Below are 24,469 nucleotides of genomic sequence, written 5' to 3' on the forward strand. Positions count from 1 at the left end.
TATGAGGAGTGACAAACAACATCCCACATTCCAAAACAAAAGAAATCATCTAAAACGAAAGTTAGGAAGGCCCAACTTATCTCTTAAACAAAATTGATTAATGAAGCTTGGAGATGAATCAAACCAAGTAAAGCCCGTACCTGAAGCACCAAAATTGGTCAATGCATCAGCCACTTGGTTTCCTTCACGAAATACATGTGAACAATGAAATTGCATCATTGAAATGCGATTCATACAATTCTTCCATGCCACCTGTAATTGCCAAGGTACCATTTGGGGAGAGTGGAGAAAATTTAGAATAGGGACGAGTCAATTTCAAGCCAAATATGCTTCCAATCGCGAACCCATGCAAGCTCGATTGCCTTGATCACTGTCATTACCTCAGCAGCAATGGAACTAGAAATATCAAGGGATGATGAAAAAGCACCGACAACCTCCCCGTGAAAATCACAAAAAACTCCACCATAACCTAAACGATCTTCCCCTCGCTTCCAAGCACCATCCATGTTAACTTTGAACCAACCAATAATGGGTGGATGCCAATTAACCTCGCAAATTGTTGGGGCACAACGTGGCCTACAAGTAGCACCAAACCTCTTCAAGACACAAAACTCTTGTATGTTGTTAAATATATGTCCAGTAGCTATGCGACTAGAAGCATGAACATGGTCATTAATTAACCTGCAAACCATAACAACATCTGGAGTAATGCCATCATATCTCACCTTATTCCTTATTTGCCAAATAGACCAAAGAGAGGCATAGAAACAAGCAATTCATAGTTCTCTCAATTGGGGTTACGATCAACCATTAAACCCAATGCAAATAGCTCACGTAATGAATTAGGAATGAGACCCAACTCAAATTTTTCCAACATATAAGACCTAAAGACCATATAGACCTTGCATATGGGCAGAGAAGAAAGACATGCTCTTTGGACTACGTCTGTCTGTTGTTGACATAAAGTTAATTAAATACTGGCTTAATATCTACTTTAATTGTTACCTTAGGTTTTACCTTGGTATCAATTTGCTACTCTAAGTATTATTTCTGCCAATTTGTTCTATTACTTTAGAGTATCTCTATCTTCAAATTGAACAATGTTCTTATTTCTGCCAATTTGTTCAATTTGGCAATTATGCCTTAAATATTTATGTGGAAATTTTCTTTCATAACCACTTTTTCTGCTATCAGTGAAAGCTCATACTCATCCTGCATTCGTCCATAAACCCCTAGTCCACTACAAGCCTGGTAGCCCATTTTCTATTGATAATCCAACACAATAATACAAAATATGAGGATTCAGATTTGCAGTTTAATTTTTTTTTGGAGAGAAATAAATGTCACTTAAATATAGAAAATTTAACCAGAAGAATGCTATCTTTTGGGATGCGTTTCTCTCTAAACCCTAGCAGTATCCGAGTGATAGCCATCTTTGGGCTTTGTCGTCGACTGAGCACTGGACACGTTTCTGACGTGACACCATGGCATTGTTGTCGCCACTCCTTGCCTGTTTTCGAGCTTTGCAGGTCCTTGGCCAGAGTTTTTCATCGGCTCCCCCTTCCTCTGTTGGGGCGTTGGCCGCTGTAAATCCTGGAACTTTGGTTGTACGCTCCTGTCAGACATGGGATGCTTCTCCGAGGTGGCTGGTTTGGTTGTTGAGACGCAGATTAGTAGCGCTGCAGTTTTTGAGACTTCCAAACTCTCTCGAAGTCCAATGGCCATGGCCGATTTCTGGTGTCTGTGGTAGCGCAGATCCGCAGTCTGATCTGGGTATACTGTAATCCAGAGCGGTTGCAGAGGTCGACAGGTCGGCGATCATCCAGGTCTGGGTGTCCAAAACATTTTAACATGGGCCTGGGCTTATTTTTTTTTTTTTTTTTTTTTCTGTTTGGTCAAGGTTGGCTTGTAACTTTCAGGCTCACTCATTCATAGGCCTGCATTTGGGATCCTAGTTGTTTTTTGTATTAAAACATGGGATCCGGGTTTGATTCTTTCTTTGTTTTTGGTAAGCCCCTTCTGCGTAAGGTGGTTCTGGAAGCCTATGAATAAATAAAATTCAAGGCATCTTTCCTTTTTTTTTTTTTTTTTTGTTGAGAATACAAAGCATCTTTACTTAGCTGTAGCTCATTTCTGTCAGGCCCTCTGCGGGTTATTGTGTAATGTTTGCCTCTCACTGCCTTTAATGGATTGAAACTCCTCTTTGATAAAAAAAAATGTCACTGAAATATTGTTGTATGTATTATTTTGATTGGTTTCACTAATACAATGATAAATGGAAGCTCTTATTCATACCTCTAAAATTGACATTTGGGCCTCCCTATTTAATAGACTAATATGTTATCTACACTTATCTAATTTTCCCACAATGCCCATCGTCCAATAAAACCAATTATTTTCATTTCGGGTCCGGTTCCTCTAAAGTTAAAAAGGGTGTAAATTTATGTAAATTTCATCAAATCATAATCATTCACCTAGTCCAACGGATTTCACCATGCCACATAAGCTAAACTTTTTTTTTTTGCTCAAATTGAACGTTAATACCCTAACTGCGTGTCTGCGTTAGCCTATATCAACCAAAAAAACTGCAATCTCAACTCGATTTTGCAGCTTCGATCTAAATTTAATCTCTTGCTTTTTCTTCTACTTTAATTTCTTCTCTTCCTTCTAGATAAAACAAGACTTTGAATTCCAATTCTTTCGTTTCATGAAAGCTTCGATTATAGTTGAACTTTTCCTTTGCAACTTTGAAAGATTTCCATTCTAACCAAGACATGAAACAAAAAGGCTCATCCCAGTAAACAAATGAAATCACTGTAAACAGATTGCAGGCTTGTTTTCCGATACAGAAAACAAAATTAGAAAGGAGAACTAATCCGAAAATCCCTTGTCAAGAAGAATGGAGGAGAGATAACAAAGGAGAATAAACTAGATCACCCACTCATTCATGAATCAATCCAGATAGAATGGAGAAGAGACTTTTTTTTTCTTTACCCTCTTTTGTATCATTTTTGCCTTATTGATAATTATTGATAATTTAAGATGAGTTGACAAAATCAAGTATAGTATTACTTGGAAAAAAAAAATTCAAATGTCAATTTTAGAGGTATGAAAAATAATAAATAATAAAACAATGAAATTTTGGTTTGCAACACCATGAGCAATAGAAGACATATAGTCATGAAACATCACAGCTAGGGTTTATAGTTGGCCACCGCCCCTCTTACATCTTTGTCATCTTCATCGATGGCTATCTAGGGATTAAACTCCCTATTCCCTAATGCATGTTCCTTTTCTTCTCTCCAAGTGTGGTCCATTTTGTTTACCCTAACTGAATGTGGAAGCAGGTGGAGGCCTTTTTCTCAATACCGCGGTTGATGGCGGTGGCTATATAGTCGGTTCAATCATCATCTGACGGCATGTCATGCTAGGGCTTGGTTCTGTTGGGCTCCAAATTAGATCTTAGGCTTGATTTGAGTTTAGTTGTTTTGGGTCCACATGATCCATAGGCTTTTACTCTTTCGTTTAGTTAGTTTTCGGCCCCCATTCTTTTTTTCAAAAGGAAGACAATTTTTTCTTAGCTCAATTTTTTCACTTAGTCCTCTTTCAGGCATTAGAAATGTCACCGGCCAAATCAACTTGATGTGCAAATTAATTGAACTTGAGTTAGAATAGTATAAAGACGACTACTTCAAGATAGCAATATGAACACCAAGTAGTCTATTTTTAAACAAAAATATTTCGTCTCATATGCAATTTATTATATTTAACTCCACAGACTATATACTATATACGCAATTGTGATATGATAAAACAAATCACTTCTACAAAAGTTCATAGAAGAGCTTTAATACTGCTAGACTTGCTCTAAGGCCATCTCCAACCGAAATGGCTAAAAATAGCCCTGGGGCTAAATTTTAGCCCTGAATTCTGTACTATTCATCGATATGACATCAACCGTCTCCAACCCGTCAAGGCTAAATTATAGCCCTAAAATATATTTTAACATTTTGTATATATATATATATATATATATGTTCTTATTTTTTATCAGCTTTATACTTATAGTAATTGAAATCATTTTTATGATTAAAAATATTTTTTCGGTTGTATTTTTTTTTAAGATAATCAAAAATATTTTTAGCTGATTTTGAAATGGAATAAAACTAATTTAAAAATTGAATAAAGTTGAATTCGAAATGGAATCATATTTTCAATATTTATTTTATTCATGTGACAAAAACATTTAAAAAAGAATACAACAAAGTAAGAAAATGCAAATACTTGTCAGTGACAACCCTGACAATTATTAAAATCACAAATGGAAAGCTTTGAAAACTCAATCACATAGCAAAGAAGGTTGAGGTGATATGTATTTATAGTGTAAATTTAAAATAAAATAAAATAAAATTAAAAAAAAAAAACCGAACGCCTACATGACATCAGCAACTGCTAGTTGCTGACGTCATACACATGTCACGCAGCACTACTACAGGTGAGCCTCCCATTTCTGATCCATTTGGCCCTTAAGGGTTACTTTGAAGGCTAAATTTGCTCATTTCTTTAGCCTTTTGGCCCTCAATTTTAGCATTTTGGCCCTAAATTGTTTGGGTTGGAGACCGAAAGGGCTAAAATATATTTTAGCCCTTTAAACCAAGGGGTTGGAAAAGGCCTAAAGCGTTTGTAGAAAATTAGTCCGTAGTTTAATCAAACCGTTAACCACCATCGGGACATAAACTGTTAGCAGATGATCAAAAGTTCAAAATCAACTGCATAAAATAAAAGTAAGCTATCCTATCCACAAGCAGAAGCTATAAATCAACCAACACCAAACATCTGCAAACACTTCTTCAACACAATGGAAGTCACTCTGTTCGCTCTATCTTCTTCCTCCTCCACTTTCCCCTCCTCTCCTCTCAAACCAAAACTCAAAAACCTCTCCTCCCTAACAAAACGACCAACCCTTCATCTCAGCAAGAAAGCTCTTCCCTTTCGCGTCACCTCACTCTCTGTCCCCCAATGCGATACGTCACTCCCTCCGGCGGTTCAGACCTTCTGGCAGTGGCTCCGGGACGAAGGTGTAGTCTCTGCCAAGACACTTGCAAAACCAGCTTTGGTCCCCGAAGGGATGGGACTCGTGGCTCACAGAGACATTGCGAGAAACGAGGTTGTTTTGGAGGTCCCAAAGAGGCTGTGGATAAACCCGGATGCTGTGTCAGCCTCGGAGATTGGAAATGTGTGCAGTGGTTTGAAGCCTTGGGTGTCTGTGGCTCTGTTTTTGCTCAGAGAGAAGTCTAGGGACGACTCGAAGTGGAGGCTTTACTTTGATATTCTTCCGGAGAGTACTAACTCGACTGTGTTCTGGTGGGTTTGGCTGGTTTTCGGTCTCCAAAGTTTTGATTTTTGTGGTTTGTTTATGGGGTTGAGATTGTGGGGTTGATAAGAGTGTTTGCGTTGATGGTTTCAGTGCAGGTCAGAAGAGGAGCTTGATGAGCTTCAAGGTTAGTGCTTGTACTTCTCTGTAATTGATCAATTTCAAGTCTTGGTTTCTAATGTTAGTATTGAGAATTGTAGCTTCATCTGCGGAGGTTATAATTGTGTGATGTGATGCCACAAACCTGTTCATGTTGGTGTTAAAATTTTATCTTGGACAGGAAAACTAAGACTGAAAATCGAACATGTTATAATGTTGAGGAGTTTGATGGACATGTTCTAGTGTTCGTATATGGTTCTTAGGGTAATGCAGAACATAGTAAACTGATGTTGGATATTACATTAAACTTGTTCTTGGTTGTTGCAATCCATGGTTCAAATATGATAAGATTGAGGTTGTTTGGCAGGAACTCAACTTTTGAGCACAACAATTGGTGTGAAAGAGTATGTGCAGAGTGAGTTTCAGAAAGTGGAACAAGAAATCATCCTTCCTAACAAGAAGTTTTTCCCTTCTCCTATCACATTGGATGACTTCTTTTGGGCATTTGGTATCCTGAGATCTCGGGCATTCTCGTGCCTTCGTGGTCAAAGTCTTGTTGTGATCCCATTCGCCGACTTTGTAAGCTGATCTACGAGCTCTTGTTAAAAAGCTCTTTAAATACTATGATATCCAGCTGGTTTCCCCTGATATTTAGTTAAATATATCCTCTTTTTTTTTTTCAGATTAACCACAGTTCCAGCGTAACCACAGAAGAGCATGCATGGGAGATCAAAGGAGCAGCAGGTCTTTTCTCTTGGGATTATCTGTTCACTATAAGAAGCCCACTTTCTGTCAAGGCAGGAGAGCAGGTAAAAGAATATCAGGACTGTCTCTTTAGGCAGAGGATTGATGATCCTTAAATCTTAATGCATATGAATTGGTAGATGTAACAATTGTGTGATTCTGAACAGGTTTACATCCAGTACGATATAAACAAGAGCAATGCTGAGTTAGCTTTGGACTATGGATTCATAGAGTCAAAGGCAAATCGAAATGCGTTTACCTTAACACTGCAGATATCAGAGTCAGACCCATTTTATGGGGACAAGCTGGACATTGCTGAGTCAAATGGTATGGGTGAGACTGCAGACTTCGACATATTTTTGGACTGTTCACTTCCAGCACAAATGATTCCATATCTGCGGCTGGTAGCTATTGGAGGAACCGATGCTTTCCTCTTGGAATCTATATTCAGGAACTCTGTCTGGGGCTTTCTTGACCTGCCTGTAAGCCGTGCCAACGAGGAGCTCATATGCAGAGTAGTCAGAGATGCCTGCAAATCTGCTCTTTCTGCCTATCCCACCACCCTTGAAGAGGTCTGTTTCCAAACTTTCTAACCTCCATGCATGCAAAGAGATTCGGTAGTATGTGAGATGATGATCAGTTCATTAAACTTTTCTGAGGTCTGAACTAGACTTGTAACAACCGCACACAAATCTTTCATTGCAGGATGAAAAGCTACTAGAATCAAAACTGGATCCAAGGCTGGAGATTGCAGTTGGAATCAGAGCAGGGGAGAAGAAGGTGCTGCAACATATCGATGGTATCTTCAAGGAGAGAGAATTAGAACTAGACATATTGGAGTACTACCAAGAAAGAAGGCTCAAGGATCTTGGACTCTCCGGGGAGCTAGGAGACATCATCTTCTGGGAGAAGTAGGGAAAGTTTTTGTTACTCGCCGATAGTGAAGGTACTGAGAATTCTCTGAAGAGAATGAGAAAACATTTTTCTTAACGATGGATCCCATTAAGACATTTTTGTTGCTTCTTGTACTTTCATGGCAGACGTACCAGTAGAGCTACTCCTCTTAGCAATATTGAAACATACGCACCCAGCACTCGTGTGCATAAATATAACACTTTTGAGAATTTGTACTCCAGTACTCCTTGAATTGCTATTTTTGGTAAAACCTCTGTCAAAAAGCATGTGGTGATTCTTTCGTTCTTTGGGAACTGGAACTTAACTGCATCAATCATTACCCTTTCTCATGACTAATACAAACAATTTTTGCCCATATCGTGTTAATTATGAGATTATAGAACTGAACGGCACCGTATTAATGTGAAGTTCCATATACAAAGCATACAAATAAATATATGGACATTGATTTGAAGATCAGAAACAAATGAATACCACGTATCTTTGTTGAAGCCCAAATTGGGAACTTGAGTCCATTCTTTATGCCGTTTCCTACAAAACTCTTATCTCTGTGTGTACATTGCTGCATGCTTACTAATATGAAAGCAACATAGATTGTCGACCACTCTCAAAACAATTCCGTGGAAGCTGATTCCAGCTTTTGATGGCTTGCACTTGCAGTCACCTAGGTTTACTTAAGTTACCACGGCTAAGCAAGTCATCACAATTCGTTCCCATGCAGAGGCACTCCTGAGGATTTGCATAAAAATAGTCCTCCTCCTTTGGCTTCTCTGGGATAACTGTTCGCTGAGTTGGCTGTCCCATTCTTCTCTCATGAACGGATCTTACAGCAAGTGCAAACCCATTCCACGAAAGAGTCCCATTTAAATGCATGTCTAATAACTCGACAAGTTTTTTCCGATCTAGCAAGATGCTTTTTTTAAAACCAAGATACCTGCACGAAATGTAATTAGCAGCCTAGTTCTTTGATACTTAAAGAAACAAAATCCATCTGGTGAGATTGTCACATACCTACGGTGACCTTCAACAAGCTTCGCCATGTTTCCATCATAGGTAGGGACAAAAGTATTACTGGCTACCGCAACCATAAAATCCAAAGCAGCCATTTGAGATGAATGATTCTGAAATTGTTGCAATTCCTCTGGTGCGAGAAGAGTTTCCTTCTTAACCTGAAATAAACAAGCAAGAAGACAACATTTTTCTGTTAGGAAGCTTACCTTTAAACAAAGCACAAGGTAACTACACAGAGATAGCTATGAAAGGCATGAATGTTCTAGAGTCGGGTCAAATGTGGATGGGATCTATGAGACCCTATGGTCTTGCCACATGACATAAGGCTACCACGCTAATCATAATCAACAATTAGCTTGTGTATATTATTAGTAAACAAAGTTCTGGCAAAGACTCCTTATGAAACCAGGATGGCCAGAATCTGGCAAAAGGCAAGTGTTTCACAACTGGACGCGGTGCATAATTAAGAAAACTCACAATTCGGGGAAACGCAGCTCTTAGCGGTGCAAGTCTCCTGTCCCTGCCATAAATCTCACCAGCTGCAATATAGATCTGTGTGTCTTTGCTAATACCCAATGCTTGCAAAATTAATGCACTTTCCTCTGGTGTCAGAGGACACAGCCCTTGAGACCTCTTCTCTTCAGACACTATCTCTTTCTCTCTCCACCAAGGATATGCATACCTGAAAGAAAGGTACAGCAAGCAACATTGCACAATACATGTGAGTAAAACTCGATATGATGGCTAAACATAAACAATCTTGATAATAACAAATTTGTAGAAAGTACACAAAATTTAAAATTTAGCCGATGGATTAGAAGTAATAAATCCTCTGCAAAGAACCTACACCAAAAGATACATAGGGTGGCACTGGGACTGGGACTGTCATTATTACATTAGCCATTTGACTGTTTCTAGCCATTCCTTTTCTCATTTCCGTATTTCTTTTACCAGCTAAATAGGAGTTTATAGATCCTGGAACATTTCATTATTAGTTATAAGCAAAATAACTGAACAAAACTAATTGTTGTACTATCATAAATTATACATCATGTATTTCTTTTTTCCTTGCTGAATTGTAATATTATGTACTAGCAACAGGGTTTATAAAGCATGAGCATGCCTCATTTATAAAGCAAGCAAGCCATCATAAGAAAAGTAATGATTACAGTCTGATTTTCAAATGAGCATTCCCCAAAGTAAAATGTTAAGTTTCAAAACACAACCAACCTTAACCGTTTGAGCTCCTCGGCTTCTTCAGCTGTGCAGCCATGAGTACAACCTGAGAAAGCCAGCATGTCCATCTCATACCTTAGATGCAAAGTCACGAAAGGTCCCTTTTCTTGAAGCATACGAACCAATTTGTAACCCAAAGACTCAATCTTTGGAGTGAACTTCAGCGCCTGAAAATTAACGCGACACCTGAGTTTCTGAAGATCAAGAGGTATCCAATTGTTTGCCAAGCGTGTATCTGTTCTGTTAAAGTGCAGCACCTTATGCTTGCTAACAAGTGGCAGAATCTGCATAAGGGAATCAAGGCACTGAATCAGGACGCATCACTTAAAACTTCTGCATAATGGAATGAAATGACAATCAGAAAGCAGAAACCTTAGAGACATTTTATCACATGAAGAAGTTTTAATTGCATCCCACACCATGCACAAGTTAATTCATGCTATCAAAAGGATGCCAACAAACAATTTCAATTGCAGAATCATCAATTCAATACCCCTACAGGACCATGGATCTATAGAAAGTAGTCAAATTAAAAAAGAGATACTTTTCACCCAAAATGTACTAAAATGAAGTACACAAACCTGTTCGAGATAGTATTTTTCATTTGACCAACTAACAGGAGGCATCTCGAGTGGTTTATACCCATATTTCCTACTAAAGTATTTTGGCAGTCTTCTGACAATTCGGACTTCGTCTCTCAGTGAATCAATGAAATGTCTTAAATCAAATATATCCTCAAAATTACTGCAAAAAGAATACATATAGTTAAAGTTTCAAAGCAGCAATGAAAGAAGTTTAAACGATCACAGACTCACAGTTCCATTTGGATTAATTATTATACCTAGGATCGGCCCAGAAAGATGTCTTATCAAGCTCTGGAACAACCAAAGTGAGATTTAAAAGCCGAGCAACAGTCACCATGTCACAAATCTGAAATGCAATAGTAGCTGTTAATAGCTAGATATTATTGGATAAGGGACGAAGAAGAGAAGGAAAGAAAAACATAGTACAAACCGCAGCACGCATTTGATTCAAGCCCCCGTTGCATGAAACTCTAAGAAACCCATTACTTGTATAATTTCCTGCAACAGTTGACATTCATTAGACCCATCTTTTCAGTTACACTTACACATAACAACTTCATATTCACACATCTCATATCAAGAAAGAAACATTTGCAGTGCAATACTGGGAACAACCTCTAAGATACAGCAACAACAAAACCAAGAGAACCGAATGGAATCAATAATGCAGTCTGACCACAGACACAGTTCACAATTTCAACAAAAGGTTTAAAAAGTTGAGCTCCTCACAATTGCAAATTTTAAATTTCAACGAAAAAAAAACACGGAATTCCAAAAACTAAAGCATATGCAAGCATTCTTTTTCAAGTGCAGAGCAACACAATCCAACCCACTTGTCCATAACCTCAACTGCTTCAACTATAAAAAAAACATCCATCCTGCATTGCCAAAATTTGCCTCACTCAATCGAAAAAAGCAGTATCCATGTCAACTGAGCTAAATCATTTAAATGAACTACTCGATTTCCATGAAAAGAAGTTGGAAAACTCATACTCATTTAAATGTCTGGTTGGCGAGAGAAAAACTCACTTGCAGGAGGAAGAGGCGGCGGAGAAAGAAGAACCCCCTGAGCGGGAATCTGTGTAATTTGGGATATCCGATTGGTTAAGTTGGAGAACAAATGCGGACTCCAAAACTCCCCAACCGCCACCAACTGAACCAAACAAGTCCAAACAAACAAGCTTGAGCACAACCGTATGAACCACACCTGCAGCCGCGTCCTCGCAATCGCCGGCGCCGGAAGCTTGGGCGACTGAATCACCGGCGACGACGCAATCCTCGGCGACGGAAGCTTATCGCAGCGGACATGGACACCCTCAGATCTAACCTCCATCCCTCTTTCACACACCACATCGCCGCAACTTCATCGAAAATCCCCCAATCTCACAACCGCATTGCGAAATCCACCCGCATTCGGTTCGGCAGAACCCAAATTCAGAAAGAAGCAAACTTTGACGGAAGATCGGTGGGGAAAATTCACGAGTTGAAATTAAAATCTCAACAACCCAATGCAACCGTCACGCACTTTTTGCATTCCTTTTCCGGGAAACTAATCTGTTTTCTTTCAACTACTCGCTGTAAATTTCCAACCTTTTTTTCTTTTTCTTTTTTCTTTTGTGAAAAAAAAAAAGAAAAGAAAAAATTCAGGAGAAGGGAATAATATTTGGTTGGGGGTAGAGAGATCTGCTAGGGAGAAAGGGTCTCTGCCGACAACGATTCTATTTCTACCTCTGAAAATATTAAAAGAAGAAAGGATTTTTCTCTCTAAGCCCAGAAAAGAATGAAAGTGTGTTACGTATAAATTAAATTTTCGTTCTTTTTTTCTGTTTGAATGTTTGACAAAATTGTACTGGAATTTCGTTGCTTCTGATAAATGATTACCTGTAAAATTGGACCGTTTATTGACATGCAGTACAATGATATATAGGTGGAAAATCATGCCAATAATACCTTTCGTTTTTCTTCTTCGAAAATTTCCAAATTAGATTAGTCTAGATTATCATGTACCAATAACGACATTTCGATAATGAAATTAAATTTGATGAAATTTCTTGTTGGATTGTTTCATGAAAAATAAAACGTCATTACCGTAGAGATTTGAGTACTGTGACCAAGACTACCGTATTATTGTAGAGTATCGTCGTACAATTACCTGTTGGCTTTGAGCTCAGGCTTCTTTATCGAGGCTATGGTGGGGACTAGCATATGTTGGTTCATGGTTTTGATAAGGGTGTCATTCTATTTATGATGATAATAGAGGGTGTCTTGTTATTTTCATAGTTTGTCATGCCGTCAAAAGTAAGGGTTATTTTTTGAAACTGCTTCAATGTTCCGTCTACATACTTAAATAAAAGTTTTTTTTTTTTTTTTTTTTTTTTTTTTTTTTTTTTTTAAAAAAAAAGGGTTTGGAACCCAGCCTAACTGAGAGGCTCAGCCCCACGCCCGTTATTATTAATAATAGTAGAAGGATGATTGTACAGCGAGGGGGACGTAATACCTATACCTCGAGTACTAATACAAGAATCCTCATAGAGTACATCCTGGATAATCACATGAGTCTCATCTAACCAGTAATCATCTAAATAATCAACACTAGCAATGTGCGCCAATCTATGAGCGACACCATTTGCTTCCCTGTAAATAGATCGTAAATTGCAGGAGGGAATTGCACGCATATTCTATTGATAAAGTAAAATATTGGGGTGAATTATATGGCAATCAAAACATAAAATTCCCCATATTACTCACCATATTTACTTCAAATTAAAGAGATTCAGATCTAATGGAATATGCGATGGTTTTGGATAGAGTACGCCTTTTATGAAGCAAATGTTATGCATGTCTTCTGCTTTACATAAAGTATAAACCTCTATTACTTCAAAATAAACAAAACCTAACCAAAACACTTTTAATGCTTTTGCACGTAATCGATGAAATCAAGGTATTCATAGTCGTCAATAACTAGACTAAATTTTAATAAGAGATTTAGAGTCTAAAGGAAAGTGATAAGAAATTTTAGTGATATTTTTCGGTTGGTTCTATGTGTTTTACAAGTGATAGTGTCATTGTCCCTAACTTAAGCGAATTCATTTGCCGGTCAACGAAGTTTCCTATGATTTAAGCATTGATTGACAAATTTCACTTCACTTTTTGTGCTAAATCTAGGGGTCAAATTAAATATTTTTGAAGGTATTAACTACACTTTATAAAAGTCAAAATGATAACAGAATGAAAAATAACTTTTTTCTGATCATGCATATTATTAACTAGAATGATGACTAGTGTCAACTGATTGTGTGCAAATTTTTAAGTAATTACATAGTTTTTTTGAACGAAATCACATACTTAGACATTGAAGTCGGTGGCTCCAACTTCTTCGCCATACTACAGTAATGTTTTTTCAATGTAAGTACACCTGTAGCCAGAGTTTGAAGCTATTTCGTTGGCTGTTTCGATCAGTCTCTTCTCTTCATTGTAGTGCCCATATCTTCATCTATATATAATTGCATTTCTACCGTTTTGAGTTTGACTATGATACGTGATTTTATTTAACTTATGAAGATGATAATAGATTTTGCACGATGACAGTAAAAGTATAGTTTCTCTCTTTAACGGCCACCGAGTTGTATCTACATTCTTGAAGATAGCCTTGTTGGGGGTTTTAGTTCCAATGGATTCCCTTTTGCGCGCTGTAATAAAGCTTCACTTTCACGAAAAGTGTGCCTGATATTTGTGGAAACATGATGCAAAAGTGGTGATTGAAATTATATTGTGCACTGTTCAGTTGAAGGGGTAAAAATGTCATGAATCATGATAATGCAGCTTAATCATACAGAGTTAGGATAAAATAATGCCCCTTAATTGGGGACAATGATTATATATCTACACGAACCCAGAATTCATAGGAATCACAGCTGGCTTTTTATCCTTTTTCTAATAATAGGAATAGCTTTACAAAAGGGATATTGTAGACTTAATATGCATTAAATCATGATGATATATAATAATGTAACCAGTTAATTAATTAAAGCACATGCTAATTAAGTATGCATTAATGTTATATCTGCTATTTATGGGAGTCGGGGGCACGACAAGGACGCGCGGTAGCAGTTTACTTGGAGCTAGCCATGAGCTAGGTTTACAGGCTTAAATAATATCTCTGAAATGATAAAATTTTCCGTCGAAATTTTCATATTTTCACCTTATTGATATTTAAGTGATACGATCGATCGAGTGTATCGGATACTTGTTTTGAACTTTTGATCGTGGACTCTTGATGGATCGAATGCGTGGTGCATGATATGTGGTATATCGCAATCATAGAGTTAATGCACCGAACAGGTTGCCAATGCCTCCGATCCATTCAGCAACAAATTAAGTTCTGGCCTGCAGGCATTTACCCCTTCGATGATCCTCCATTGTCCCCAGAAAGTGTGCCGCAACTTATTGGTCATCTACTCTTCACTTTCAATACCATTTCTGAGCAGATTACTGAAAAAGCTCGTGCTACATTAATTTGGAGAAGCTGGCCGGGAGATTAATAATGATGAACTCCTGAAACATACGTGCCAAATTTACTTATACTGTGTGTTACTCATCGGTGCATGTGTTAATGTAAAATAGTTTTACTCGATTAATGTTGTAGTACAAGAAATTTAAATCCGGCTAGTCCCCGAGTGGTGTATACTTACACCAGCATGCATGGGAACAGTAGTTGTCAATCGAGGAGGATGGATATGTATCGCCAAAAGGATAAGAGGAGTCCAAAATTCTCATGTACTTTCACCCTCCTATTGTACATGAAAAGGCCACGGTACAATTCTAAGGAAATGTTCAAGTAAACAAGCACCATGAGGGATAACCCGAACATACCTTGGTGCATAAATATAAGCTAGAGTTATTTCTCGATATGTACTAGTGGATTAATTGGTTTGCTTGAGCGAAGCTACATGCCTGCATGTGTATGCTTTTTTTTTATTTTTTTTTTATGACTAAATACAAACAACAAAGCTAGCTAAATAGAAGCCCCTCGATCTCATACAACCAACTTCAGAAATATCCAAGTAGAAAGCATTCTTAGCCTGATGAGGTATTTTCAATGTGTATGCTTTTGTTGTCTCCTTTGATTAAACCTTTTCCTATTCCCAAATAATTTAGCAAGAGTTTTGATGCTACCCTTATTTCTACACTTCTTCATCAACTCACCAAGTACAATACTGTTATTGAGTCAAATGATATATTTCTTGTCATTTTATTTTTATGACATATAGTTTCAACTTTTAAGTTTTGTTAGCATTTGATTGTTGTAGTAGACACATGTCTTGTTTGATCTATATATTATGCATATGGTAGATGCATAAATGTACATCGAGTTTTTGTTTCTGCTTCCATAACCCCCAAGATCTCAAGATTTGTTTTGTAAGTGATTTGATATTTTAGGGCATTTCATATATATTCGATTGGTTCTTTGCTAATCGAAATTGTTTGAATTGGTCTTTAATTTGATGTAGTCCTTACACATCTATGCAATGTAAGCCAAGTCTTCTGTATCACTTCACTTGCATAATTTTTTTGTCCATCACACACACACCCACACACATAACCATATTATTAGGTCAAACATAGACTAGTAAGCGAAAATTAACTTTGATTCTGTGTCGCTAATTAGTTGCGCGCTAACATGCATATGCTCGATGACAGAAAAGTACTAGTTAAGAAATGCAGGCCATGAAAGAGAAATATTCTTCACAGTGTCTTGTGAGAGGGTGAGAAAAGTACTATCCATCATTGTGATGCTCTCTCTATATATTATGAATTCAATCAAATGAATTTAAGCATGTACTAATTAAAAATTTTAAGTTTATATACATGAATATGTAAAGTTTATTATAGTACTTAGGCTTTCAATAAATAGATAAGTTATTTGGAGGAAATTAAAGAATTTCGTAATTTGAAAGTTGCCGATAGTAATATTGTTTAGCATGCTTTCAACCCTCTAAGTATAACCCATGGTTGGCTAACTTAATGATGGATCAATCTGTTATAAACTCTAGTTTCCAAACTCTTTTTCTTAGTTATTGTATAAAGTGATACCCGTGGATGGAAACTCATTTTCTCCTATAATTTTCTGCTTTGTGTCAAATTTAAGTTAGTGACATGCCTGGATTTGGTGCAGTGGACTTGCTCTAAATGATTAATTAAGACAATTATGACATGTAATCAGTTACTTAATTTTATATCATAAATACAATTAATGACTTCATACATTAATTATTTCTTTCTCATTAATTGATCAATTAGAAATCATCAAAAATACATTTAGCAATTAGCACAGTCTCGATCACATTCAGGGCACGTTTACTTACTTGGAATGGAATGAAATGTAATGGAATGATTACGGAGTAAAAATACTCCTGTGTTTACTAACACATAAAGGAATCGGAATGATTCCAGGTAAAAGAATTCTTGTGTTTACTAACACATGAAGGAATGGGAATTGGTGTAGGTCCCACCTATTTATCAGGAATCGATTCCTGAATACTCAGGAATTCGATTACGAATGGGGGAGATGGGTTTAGGAATCATTCCTCCGGAATCAATACCGATTCTTTTCTTCTCCCATTCCACTTGTCTCCGATTCATGATTATTTTCCATTCCAAGTAAGTAAACGTGCCATCAAAACAATCAGGTTCGAATGGCCGGCTAAGTGGCTAACAGATACAGAGATACATAACCGTAGCCTTCATTCTAGGAGCATGAACGTGAATGTGCTTCCTAATTGCTAGAATATAATTGCTTGTATTGGATTTTTTTTTTTTTCAAAAACACTTGAAACAAATAATGATTTCATTCCTGCAAATGGTCGACCAAATACTCAAATAGCACACATATGAATGTGTACGTCTATGAATCGATCGTGGAACTCAGTTTTGTTATCCACTGAACAAAATTGCAATTTATTTCACATTCATACTCGATCTACGTAAATTATCACCCTCTCGGAAATAGGTTAGCATTACTTCATCGATCAAGCAAGCTCTAAACTCATAATTGTACAATTAATGTAATAATAAATAATGTATCAACGAATCGGGAAAGTATATATGTATTCATAGAGGGATATAGTTGATATAGTTGTAGTCTAAATATAGATTGGACGATATAGCTTCAATTAAACCGTATTGAGTTGTTTACCACCGCTGCAAGACAGCTAGATCGATTACTAATGAAAGTAATGTCTTGTACATGTTCCTTACATTCCCAATGTAAAGTTCTTTATACTACTATACGAGAGAGAAGACGTCTACAAGTAATCTCATCTAGCTAGTGGATGTATAAAACCCCTTCAATAACTGGTTATAGGAGGAAATTAAATAGTTCATAGGTTATGAAAACTCATAATATGATGAATATATATTGTGGTTAGTGTTTGTGTAGACCGAAAGTTTCAAGAATATTTGTGTGTGAAATTTTCTTTAATAATTTTAGTATGGTTTCTTGTAGAAGGTTTATTACATCACTTCTTTCTCAATTGCAAACACAGAGAGTAAAAAGAATGTTTATCAAATTAGTTGCAAGGTCATGTTTGAAGCTAACTTTTTTTGAAGAAAATTGGCATCAAAAGACTGAAAGAGCAACCTAGCTACTTAATTCACATTTTACTGAATAGTTGTTTTTGCTTCCCAACATCAAAACTATGTTATGTTACTGATTTGAAGTATTGGGCTTACTTAGTTTACTTTGTTTCTTGATGGGGAATTGGGGATCCATATAATAATTAATGAACACACAACGGTTGACTTGCATTGAGTTTGTTTTGCAAGGATAAATATTGATCAAGAAAATTACTCAACTTATAAATTGAATGAGGACAGCAGAAAAGGCTGAAATGAATTGAGTAGCACAAGGACATAGTAAAGAAAAAAACTTTGGTTCTGCTTGGCTTGCATAAGCTTTATCATATTTTTAATTCAAACTTGCTTGGTCTCTCTATTAGTGCTTCTGTCACTCTATGCTACCATCCTTCTTATAATTTCTTCCCTCTTCTTGTGTAAAGTTGCATTGTCCCTTTGTTTTTTTATTTTTATTTTTTTATTTTATTCTGTGCAGACTTGCTTTAATTTTCTGGTTGCCTTTGGCTTCTGTTGATGCTGCCTTTTGCTCTGGTCTTTCTTCCTACTCTTGTTGCTTCTGTTTTAAGCATGGATTATCTTCATTTGTTCTGCTAGAATTTCTTGATGAGACGTGATGAAATATTGGACTCTATTTGGCTCTGTTCTTTCCTCAGATATCTATTACCAAAAGAATGAGGGGAATCCAAAATTCTCCTTGAAGTTAAAAGGCAAAGGTATAATCCAAACACATCTAAAAGCACAGTACTGTTCCATATCCTACAGAATTAATAATGCACACACAATCAAAGTGTTGTGTTCTTCTGTGAATGTACCAAAATAAGGGGCCTTTGGTACACAAACATCCCAATTAGTCTAAACCGCATAGAAAATTACTAGTTAATTGTCTCCAGACTGGAAAATAACTCAAAGTCTCAAATACTACATTTTCCTAATAGAAACCTTCATCACTGCTACCTCAATTGTCTTTGAAATCAGCTCAAAGTCACAGAAATCTCCCTCTTGCAACCTGTTCTGGCTAGCAAAGTGTAGCCAACCTCCACTGAACCTGCTAGATTGCTGGTAAGGATGGATCCAATTCACATCCCAGGCCATGTCTCCAACTTGAAGCTTGACTTTCTTTGGCTTATGTATGTTCCTCATGAAGCTCCTTGGTGTGAGCTGAAAAAGTTAGATAAAAAAGGTACATTAATCTAATCTGATACCAAAAAATTTATTCCTGGACAATAATTCAGCTCTCAAGTATGAACCTTTAACGAGTAATGCCAATGCTTCTTCTTTTGGTTTCAAAGTTAAATCAAAATAAAGATACTGGGGAGTGGTAATCACAAGCACTGCTATACTTGATCAGAAAAACAAATTTGATATATGCATCAACAGGTTGGGTTCATGTTTCCATACCAGTGGTCCCTTGGTCACATGAGTTTGGCACATCTTAACACTGAAGCAAGGATTACGAAAACGTCTTATGGTGGCTGAGTTACCAGCTCTACCTCTCCTTGACAATTTTTTTCCATAACCTGATTTCCCTGCATACATTAAGAAAGTGAGTGCAGATTTTTGAAAAGTTTTGATTAATGTCTGTTAGTTGATAAAGAAACTTACTAGGACACTCAGTTTCAGACTCCAAGCTGATTTCACTGTTTCGAGGTTCAGAATCAGAATCCAAGTCAACAAAAACAACATTATGATCATCAGAGTCATCATCAAGAAGCCTCTCACTTCTCATTGCCTTTGAACTCTTGCTGCAGTGATTGTGTCCATAGATCTCAACATAGAACTTTGCATGTCCAATGTAATCAAAGACTACACATTCACCTAGCTTCAAACGATTTCCCACAACAAATTCCTTCCAGCCCTTTTTCAAGAAGAACTCCCCGCTAATATTTTTCACATCAACATGCCAAGTTCCAGAAAGAGTCTGAAGACGGCACTGCTGAGGCATCTTTCCTTCAAAGTTCTCGCAAAAATCTCGGGGGATTTTCTGTAACAAAAGTAGTAGAGCATTTCAGTCAATCATTATATAAATTATTAAGGCCAGAATTTGAATCAATCAGTATATAAATTATTAAGGCCAGAATATAGAGCAAACAGATCTTGATCATAGAGAAAAGCACAAGCAAAATCAACACAAAGAACTTGTGTGAATATGTCTCTCCTTATTCATTTCTTTTTTTCCTTGATCATAATTATGTGATTATCTCAAACATGCAGAAACGTGTACTCCAATAATGATAATGAATTCCATATTTAAAGTGGGATATATACTTGGCATAAAGAAATCAACACCAGTTGACTGATTCTTTGGATTTTATGTTGCTTTCAGTAGAGGTTGGTTTTTAAGGACTCATTATAGGAATAACATGCATTTCATAACCCAATAAGACATCAATTAGTCAGTAAAGTCCAAATACAAGATATAGACTGATTAAGAGACTAAGGAAATAATAGAAGATCAAATAAAGCAACAGTCACCATAGATGAGCCAAAAATTTTGCACCAGAAACAAAACCCACTTATAATATTTGATATTGTATTTGAAAAACTAATATAGTTGCCAAAACCAGAACCCCACAAATGGTCATGAAAGATTAACAAGCAGAGAACAATTACAAACACATATAGAACACAAGAAAGTGAAAAGTTCATGTAATGTTTCTATCTTTTTTGCTTTAAGAAACATGTAAAGGTTTCAGCTTTCCAAGAGTGAAGAAACTCTATCTAAGAGAAGATAATTATGAAGAAGAGGTGAAAAGGAACTTACAAGCTTCCCCTTTAGAAGAACAGAATAATCAACACACTTGTAGAAGCCTGGAAATTCAGAGTCTTCATCCTCTCTTCTTCTGCTGCAAGAACCCATCAGAGAGTTGGCTTTGCTAGCTTTTCTTTTTGGGGTTGGAATAAGCTTTGCTACTGAGCACAAGAAAACATGCACCAAGGTTCAACAAGAAAACGAAAGCAGAAAAGCCTAGCAAACCCAACAGAGCAATATAAACAAAGAAATAGAAACAAGGGGGAAATGAAACATGAAAATAATGTTAATAAATGAAGAAATTTAATGGCTAACCTATAAAGCCAGTAATTCATATACTAGTCATCAATTCAAAGTACTAGCTCTGAGACCTGGATAAGCTTAATCAATTCAAAGCCTGTTTGGTTTCTCATTTTGTGCTTCTGTCACCCTGCTGGTAAAACCCTTCATATATTGCCTACCATTTTCTTGTGTCAAGTTCCTCTGTCCCTTTGATTCTGCAGAGACTAGTTTTAATGTTCTGATCGAACTTCTGATAGCCTCTGGTGGCAGTTGGGCCTGCTTTGGTTTTAATGCATTTGTTCTCACAATTTGAGTAAAGAAGCCCCTTACCGACCACAAATCTGTTCTACCACGTTCCAAAGAAGTTGCTTCGTATATCTCTACAGACGTATTAAATATTTAAATCTATAAGCAAGTTAGGCAACATTTACTATTGGGAAGAACATAGATAAGAAATATGCAGAAAACCCCCATACTCCACTCCATTTCACTCTTATTACCAAAGGCAACAAGAGTGAAAGTTTCAATGAGAACCCAAAATTTGCAGCAAAGAGGAAATGTAAGAAATTAATGTACAAATTAGCAAAAATTACTCAAATAAATACATGAAATTGAGAAGCAGCCTTCTAGACCAAAAAATACTAGGTAAAAGTAAAACTGCATGAAAACATATAATAAATAGAGATGAGGAAAATGTTGATCGGAGATTTGGAGTACCAATCACAACCATACCAACATCAGAAGTAATAAATGTTGTGATGCAGCAAATTAGAAATCCTGGAAGAAAAAAGTCCAATTTGTACACCATTTCCATCACGATTATGCATCCTCGAGCTACCATTATTAAGTGCTTTGGAGAAGAGAAAACCATGTGTAATCTACAGAACCATAAGAGCATTCAAGTATAAGTGCATTAAAGTAGAGAATGGCATCTTGTTGCTGCTACTAGAAGGTGATCCCTTAGTGATTCAAAAAAACAAGAAAGAATTAAAAGTGAAAGGGAAAAAAAGAGAGGCATTCTAATCAAACGTGACCTGGGAGCTTACTATGATTACGTCCCACATGGCAATAGGAAACATAAAGCATGTTGCAGAGGCAATAGTTATAGCATTAAAGTTGATCTGAAAGCACACAAGGCAACAATCAACTGCAATGTCAATTGAAAAATAAACAATATACTCCTCGGGATATATAGAACAAAAGGGTATTAACACAATAGTAGTAAGACGAATACGCAATTCATCACCTTCAATGAAACACGCCGTGCAATCACCCTCCTCAATGGCGATAAGCCAATAACATATATTCCTGCAAAGATTGAAAATTCCATCTCCAACTTTGAAAAAAAATTTGTGTAGTGATTTTTGAGTCAAATCAGTTTTAGAAGTGTTTCAAAATCATTATTTAAGAGCGAAAACATTTTGGTGAAAAAATGAAAACATGCGAAGAAGTGTTATTTTTTTTTCTTTTTCCTGAATTTGTTATGGGGGTCAAATTTTCACGGGTTGGGATTACTTTTAACATTTTAGTTTCTTATTTCACCTCGAGAATAAATAAATAATTTTATACGTAGTACTATAAATTACTAATTAGAGCCATTGAATACGTAATACAAAACATGAATACATTAGATATGCACTGTATAATTTTCAATTGAACACATACCTATGATATGGATGAATTTTTGCCTTTTTTACCATTGGGCGCCTTTTCGGCCTCTTGATATTTAAAAATTGGGCCATGTAGCCTAAAGCCCATCATTGCCTAACCCACAATTTGGCCCACAAAATTTAATTAAAAAGAAAAGGCAAAATCAAAGAAAACCATTAACAAAAAATTACGTGTCCCAACGAATAAGAAAGAACCACGTGTCGAGTTGCTTGACCTTTCTTCTCGCCTAAAACCTTTGTTGCAAGCCCACTCAAAGGCCCAAAAGCCTAAAACGTGCGCAGTCGGATTCCAGTTTTTGCTGCGAAGAGAACGAAACGAAACCCCCTGCTTCGGTTTCACTATCTCTCTCTCTCTCTCTCTCAGAAAAATGGTTGAATTGCGTTTACTGGTTGCTGCTGCTGTGATCCTAGGGTTTCTATTCTCCACATCCCAATCTATCCGCTTCGAGCTCCAATCGGGTCACACCAAATGCATCGTCGAAGACATGAAGGCCAATGCCATGACCGTCGGAAAGTACTCCGTCGTCAACCCCGACGAAGGCCAGCCCCTGCCGCCCTCACACAAGCTCACCGTTAGGGTAGGCTTAGATTCAATTTCAAATTCCGAAATCAGGTTATTTTCGTTTGACTGATCGGATTGACTTTTGAATTTTAGGTGACTTCGAGCTATGGGAATAGCCATCACTACTCGGAGCTTGTGGAATCGGGTCAGTTTGCTTTTCAGGCGGTGGAGGCCGGCGATTACATGGCGTGTTTCTGGGCGCCCGATCACAAGCCCCCGACCACGTTGACCATTGAGTTTGATTGGAAGACGGGTGTGGCGGCCAAGGACTGGTCCAATGTGGCCAAGAAAGGCTCTGTTGATGTAAGCCCGATCTGAAATTTAAAATCTTTAATTGAATTTAGCTCAGAAATTTAATGATTTTGGTGATCAAGTTGTGCTTGAGTACTGTTACTTGCATAGTAATCAATTTATAACTTACCTTACACTTTGTTAAACCAATGAAACTTTCTGAGTATATATCGAAAAGAAAGAATGGTGCTTGCTCAGCTTAGTCTTTTGCTATGCTCAGTGTTTATAGAGATTGATCTGCTTGTAGTTGTGAATCAACTGGATTGATCTAAATAGTTATACACTGGGTTGGATGCTTGATGACTTCTCTGAAGTTATGTATTGCTTGAATGAGAAATGTTCTTTGTGCCATCGATCTAAACTACTGATGGATTCCTGTTCCGCTCATTGTCAGACAGTAAACAAACACTTCTTTTGCTTTAGCATGTTGCATGTACCACATGATCTTTCCCCAAATGATCTTTATTTGATTGGAGTAATGCTGATGTATTTCATTGTGAAATTGAGTTGTGGAGTTAATCTAACTTCTTCATACTTTCAAATGCCAGGTCATGGAATTAGAGCTTAAGAAGTTGTTCGACACTGTTACTTCAATTCACGAGGAGATGACCTACCTCCGTGAACGGTAGGGAAACTTTGATCAATTCATGAAAAAGAAAGATTCATTGATCATTTGTTCACTTTTTGTTCCTGTTTTATGTTCTGTTTCAGGGAAGAAGAAATGCAGGATCTTAATATAGCAACCAACTCCAAAATGGCCTGGTTGAGTTTTCTTTCGCTTTTTATTTGCTTATCGGTGGCAGGTTTGCAATGGTGGCACTTGAAGACCTTTTTCCAGAAAAAGAAGCTTATTTGATTTTGTTCTAGAGAAGTTCTATAGTTTCATCTTTTACTGGTCTTTGTAATATATTTCACAGAACATTGTACGTTGGGATGTCAGATTACATTGTTAGATGATGTAGGACAACCAAATGCTCACTATAGCAGAAAAGTTCTGTTGAAGTTTACAGTCATATTGTATTTCTAGAAACATTCAATGATAGCAAATTTTAGTTATTTTCATCATCATTTTGGCTAACCGAAGGTTTCCGTTGTCATATGAGCTTCACCACTCTGCGCATTTCATCTTCAGTTCCATGGAATGATTTCTAAGAATACAAAAATCCCAGTGCTTCGTTTTTCAATAATTTCATTAGTGAACTTGGTTTTTCTTATGCTTCCATGATTCTATCAATGCATCCCTCACACTGCATTCCATTTTAGGAATCTTGTTCTCTTTTGGCCCAGAAACAAAACAAAAATGTGCAAGAGAGCAGA

The 24,469-nt window shown here is 36.9% G+C and overlaps 4 protein-coding genes across 6 annotated transcripts; 2 read left to right on the forward strand and 2 right to left on the reverse strand.

Moving 5' to 3' along the window:
* The first annotated feature begins 4,809 nt into the window (after positions 1 to 4,809).
* LOC133709109 (ribulose-1,5 bisphosphate carboxylase/oxygenase large subunit N-methyltransferase, chloroplastic) lies at positions 4,810 to 7,418 on the forward strand. The gene is made up of 6 exons (XM_062134722.1): positions 4,810 to 5,364; positions 5,473 to 5,501; positions 5,841 to 6,052; positions 6,157 to 6,282; positions 6,385 to 6,789; positions 6,923 to 7,418. The coding sequence occupies exons 1-6, from the start codon at positions 4,859 to 4,861 to the stop codon at positions 7,130 to 7,132; spliced, it is 1,488 nt and encodes a 495-aa protein (XP_061990706.1). The 5' UTR covers positions 4,810 to 4,858; the 3' UTR covers positions 7,133 to 7,418.
* A 162-nt stretch (positions 7,419 to 7,580) lies between these two features.
* On the reverse strand, positions 7,581 to 11,782 carry LOC133709108 (rhamnogalacturonan I rhamnosyltransferase 1). The gene is made up of 8 exons (XM_062134721.1): positions 10,993 to 11,782; positions 10,394 to 10,461; positions 10,221 to 10,309; positions 9,961 to 10,123; positions 9,374 to 9,663; positions 8,621 to 8,825; positions 8,144 to 8,301; positions 7,581 to 8,066 (listed from the first exon to the last, which is right to left on the reverse strand). Exons 1-8 carry the CDS (start codon positions 11,294 to 11,296, stop codon positions 7,793 to 7,795), a joined length of 1,551 nt encoding a protein of 516 aa, XP_061990705.1. The 5' UTR covers positions 11,297 to 11,782; the 3' UTR covers positions 7,581 to 7,792.
* Positions 11,783 to 18,310: 6,528 nt separating this feature from the next.
* LOC133713074 (B3 domain-containing protein Os03g0622200-like) lies at positions 18,311 to 20,927 on the reverse strand. 3 transcript variants are annotated; one of them, XM_062139198.1, is made up of 5 exons: positions 20,687 to 20,927; positions 20,360 to 20,508; positions 19,201 to 19,579; positions 18,997 to 19,124; positions 18,311 to 18,756 (listed from the first exon to the last, which is right to left on the reverse strand). In XM_062139198.1, exons 1-5 carry the CDS (start codon positions 20,691 to 20,693, stop codon positions 18,517 to 18,519), a joined length of 903 nt encoding a protein of 300 aa, XP_061995182.1. In that variant the 5' UTR covers positions 20,694 to 20,927; the 3' UTR covers positions 18,311 to 18,516. The 3 variants fall into 3 exon arrangements, with proteins under 3 accessions (XP_061995182.1, XP_061995184.1, XP_061995183.1); XM_062139200.1 differs by having other exon boundaries at positions 20,719 to 20,926; XM_062139199.1 differs by having other exon boundaries at positions 20,663 to 20,925.
* Positions 20,928 to 22,564: 1,637 nt separating this feature from the next.
* LOC133709676 (transmembrane emp24 domain-containing protein p24delta9-like) lies at positions 22,565 to 24,217 on the forward strand. The gene is made up of 4 exons (XM_062135491.1): positions 22,565 to 22,877; positions 22,955 to 23,164; positions 23,701 to 23,777; positions 23,864 to 24,217. Exons 1-4 carry the CDS (start codon positions 22,668 to 22,670, stop codon positions 24,006 to 24,008), a joined length of 642 nt encoding a protein of 213 aa, XP_061991475.1. The 5' UTR covers positions 22,565 to 22,667; the 3' UTR covers positions 24,009 to 24,217.
* The last annotated feature ends 252 nt before the right edge of the window (positions 24,218 to 24,469 follow it).

This window comes from Rosa rugosa, chromosome 5 (assembly GCF_958449725.1).
Source record: "Rosa rugosa chromosome 5, drRosRugo1.1, whole genome shotgun sequence".
Lineage (NCBI taxonomy): Eukaryota > Viridiplantae > Streptophyta > Magnoliopsida > Rosales > Rosaceae > Rosa > Rosa rugosa.

Coding starts and splice junctions, on each gene's coding strand:
- LOC133709109 (XM_062134722.1), top strand. CDS start 4,859: ATGGAAGTCACTCTGTTCGCTCTATCTTCTTCCTCCTCCACTTTCCCC. Junction 5,502..5,840: donor GGAGCTTGATGAGCTTCAAG/GTTAGTGCTTGT, acceptor GTTGTTTGGCAG/GAACTCAACTTTTGAGCACA. Junction 6,283..6,384: donor CTGTCAAGGCAGGAGAGCAG/GTAAAAGAATAT, acceptor GATTCTGAACAG/GTTTACATCCAGTACGATAT.
- LOC133709108 (XM_062134721.1), bottom strand. CDS start 11,296: ATGGAGGTTAGATCTGAGGGTGTCCATGTCCGCTGCGATAAGCTTCCG. Junction 10,124..10,220: donor TCTTTCTGGGCCGATCCTAG/GTATAATAATTA, acceptor TTCTTTTTGCAG/TAATTTTGAGGATATATTTG. Junction 8,302..8,620: donor GAGCTGCGTTTCCCCGAATT/GTGAGTTTTCTT, acceptor TGTTTATTTCAG/GTTAAGAAGGAAACTCTTCT.
- LOC133713074 (XM_062139198.1), bottom strand. Junction 19,125..19,200: donor GTCTGAAACTGAGTGTCCTA/GTAAGTTTCTTT, acceptor TAATGTATGCAG/GGAAATCAGGTTATGGAAAA. Junction 18,757..18,996: donor ATGTGACCAAGGGACCACTG/GTATGGAAACAT, acceptor TAACTTTTTCAG/CTCACACCAAGGAGCTTCAT.
- LOC133709676 (XM_062135491.1), top strand. CDS start 22,668: ATGGTTGAATTGCGTTTACTGGTTGCTGCTGCTGTGATCCTAGGGTTT. Junction 22,878..22,954: donor CACACAAGCTCACCGTTAGG/GTAGGCTTAGAT, acceptor TTTGAATTTTAG/GTGACTTCGAGCTATGGGAA. Junction 23,165..23,700: donor CCAAGAAAGGCTCTGTTGAT/GTAAGCCCGATC, acceptor TTCAAATGCCAG/GTCATGGAATTAGAGCTTAA.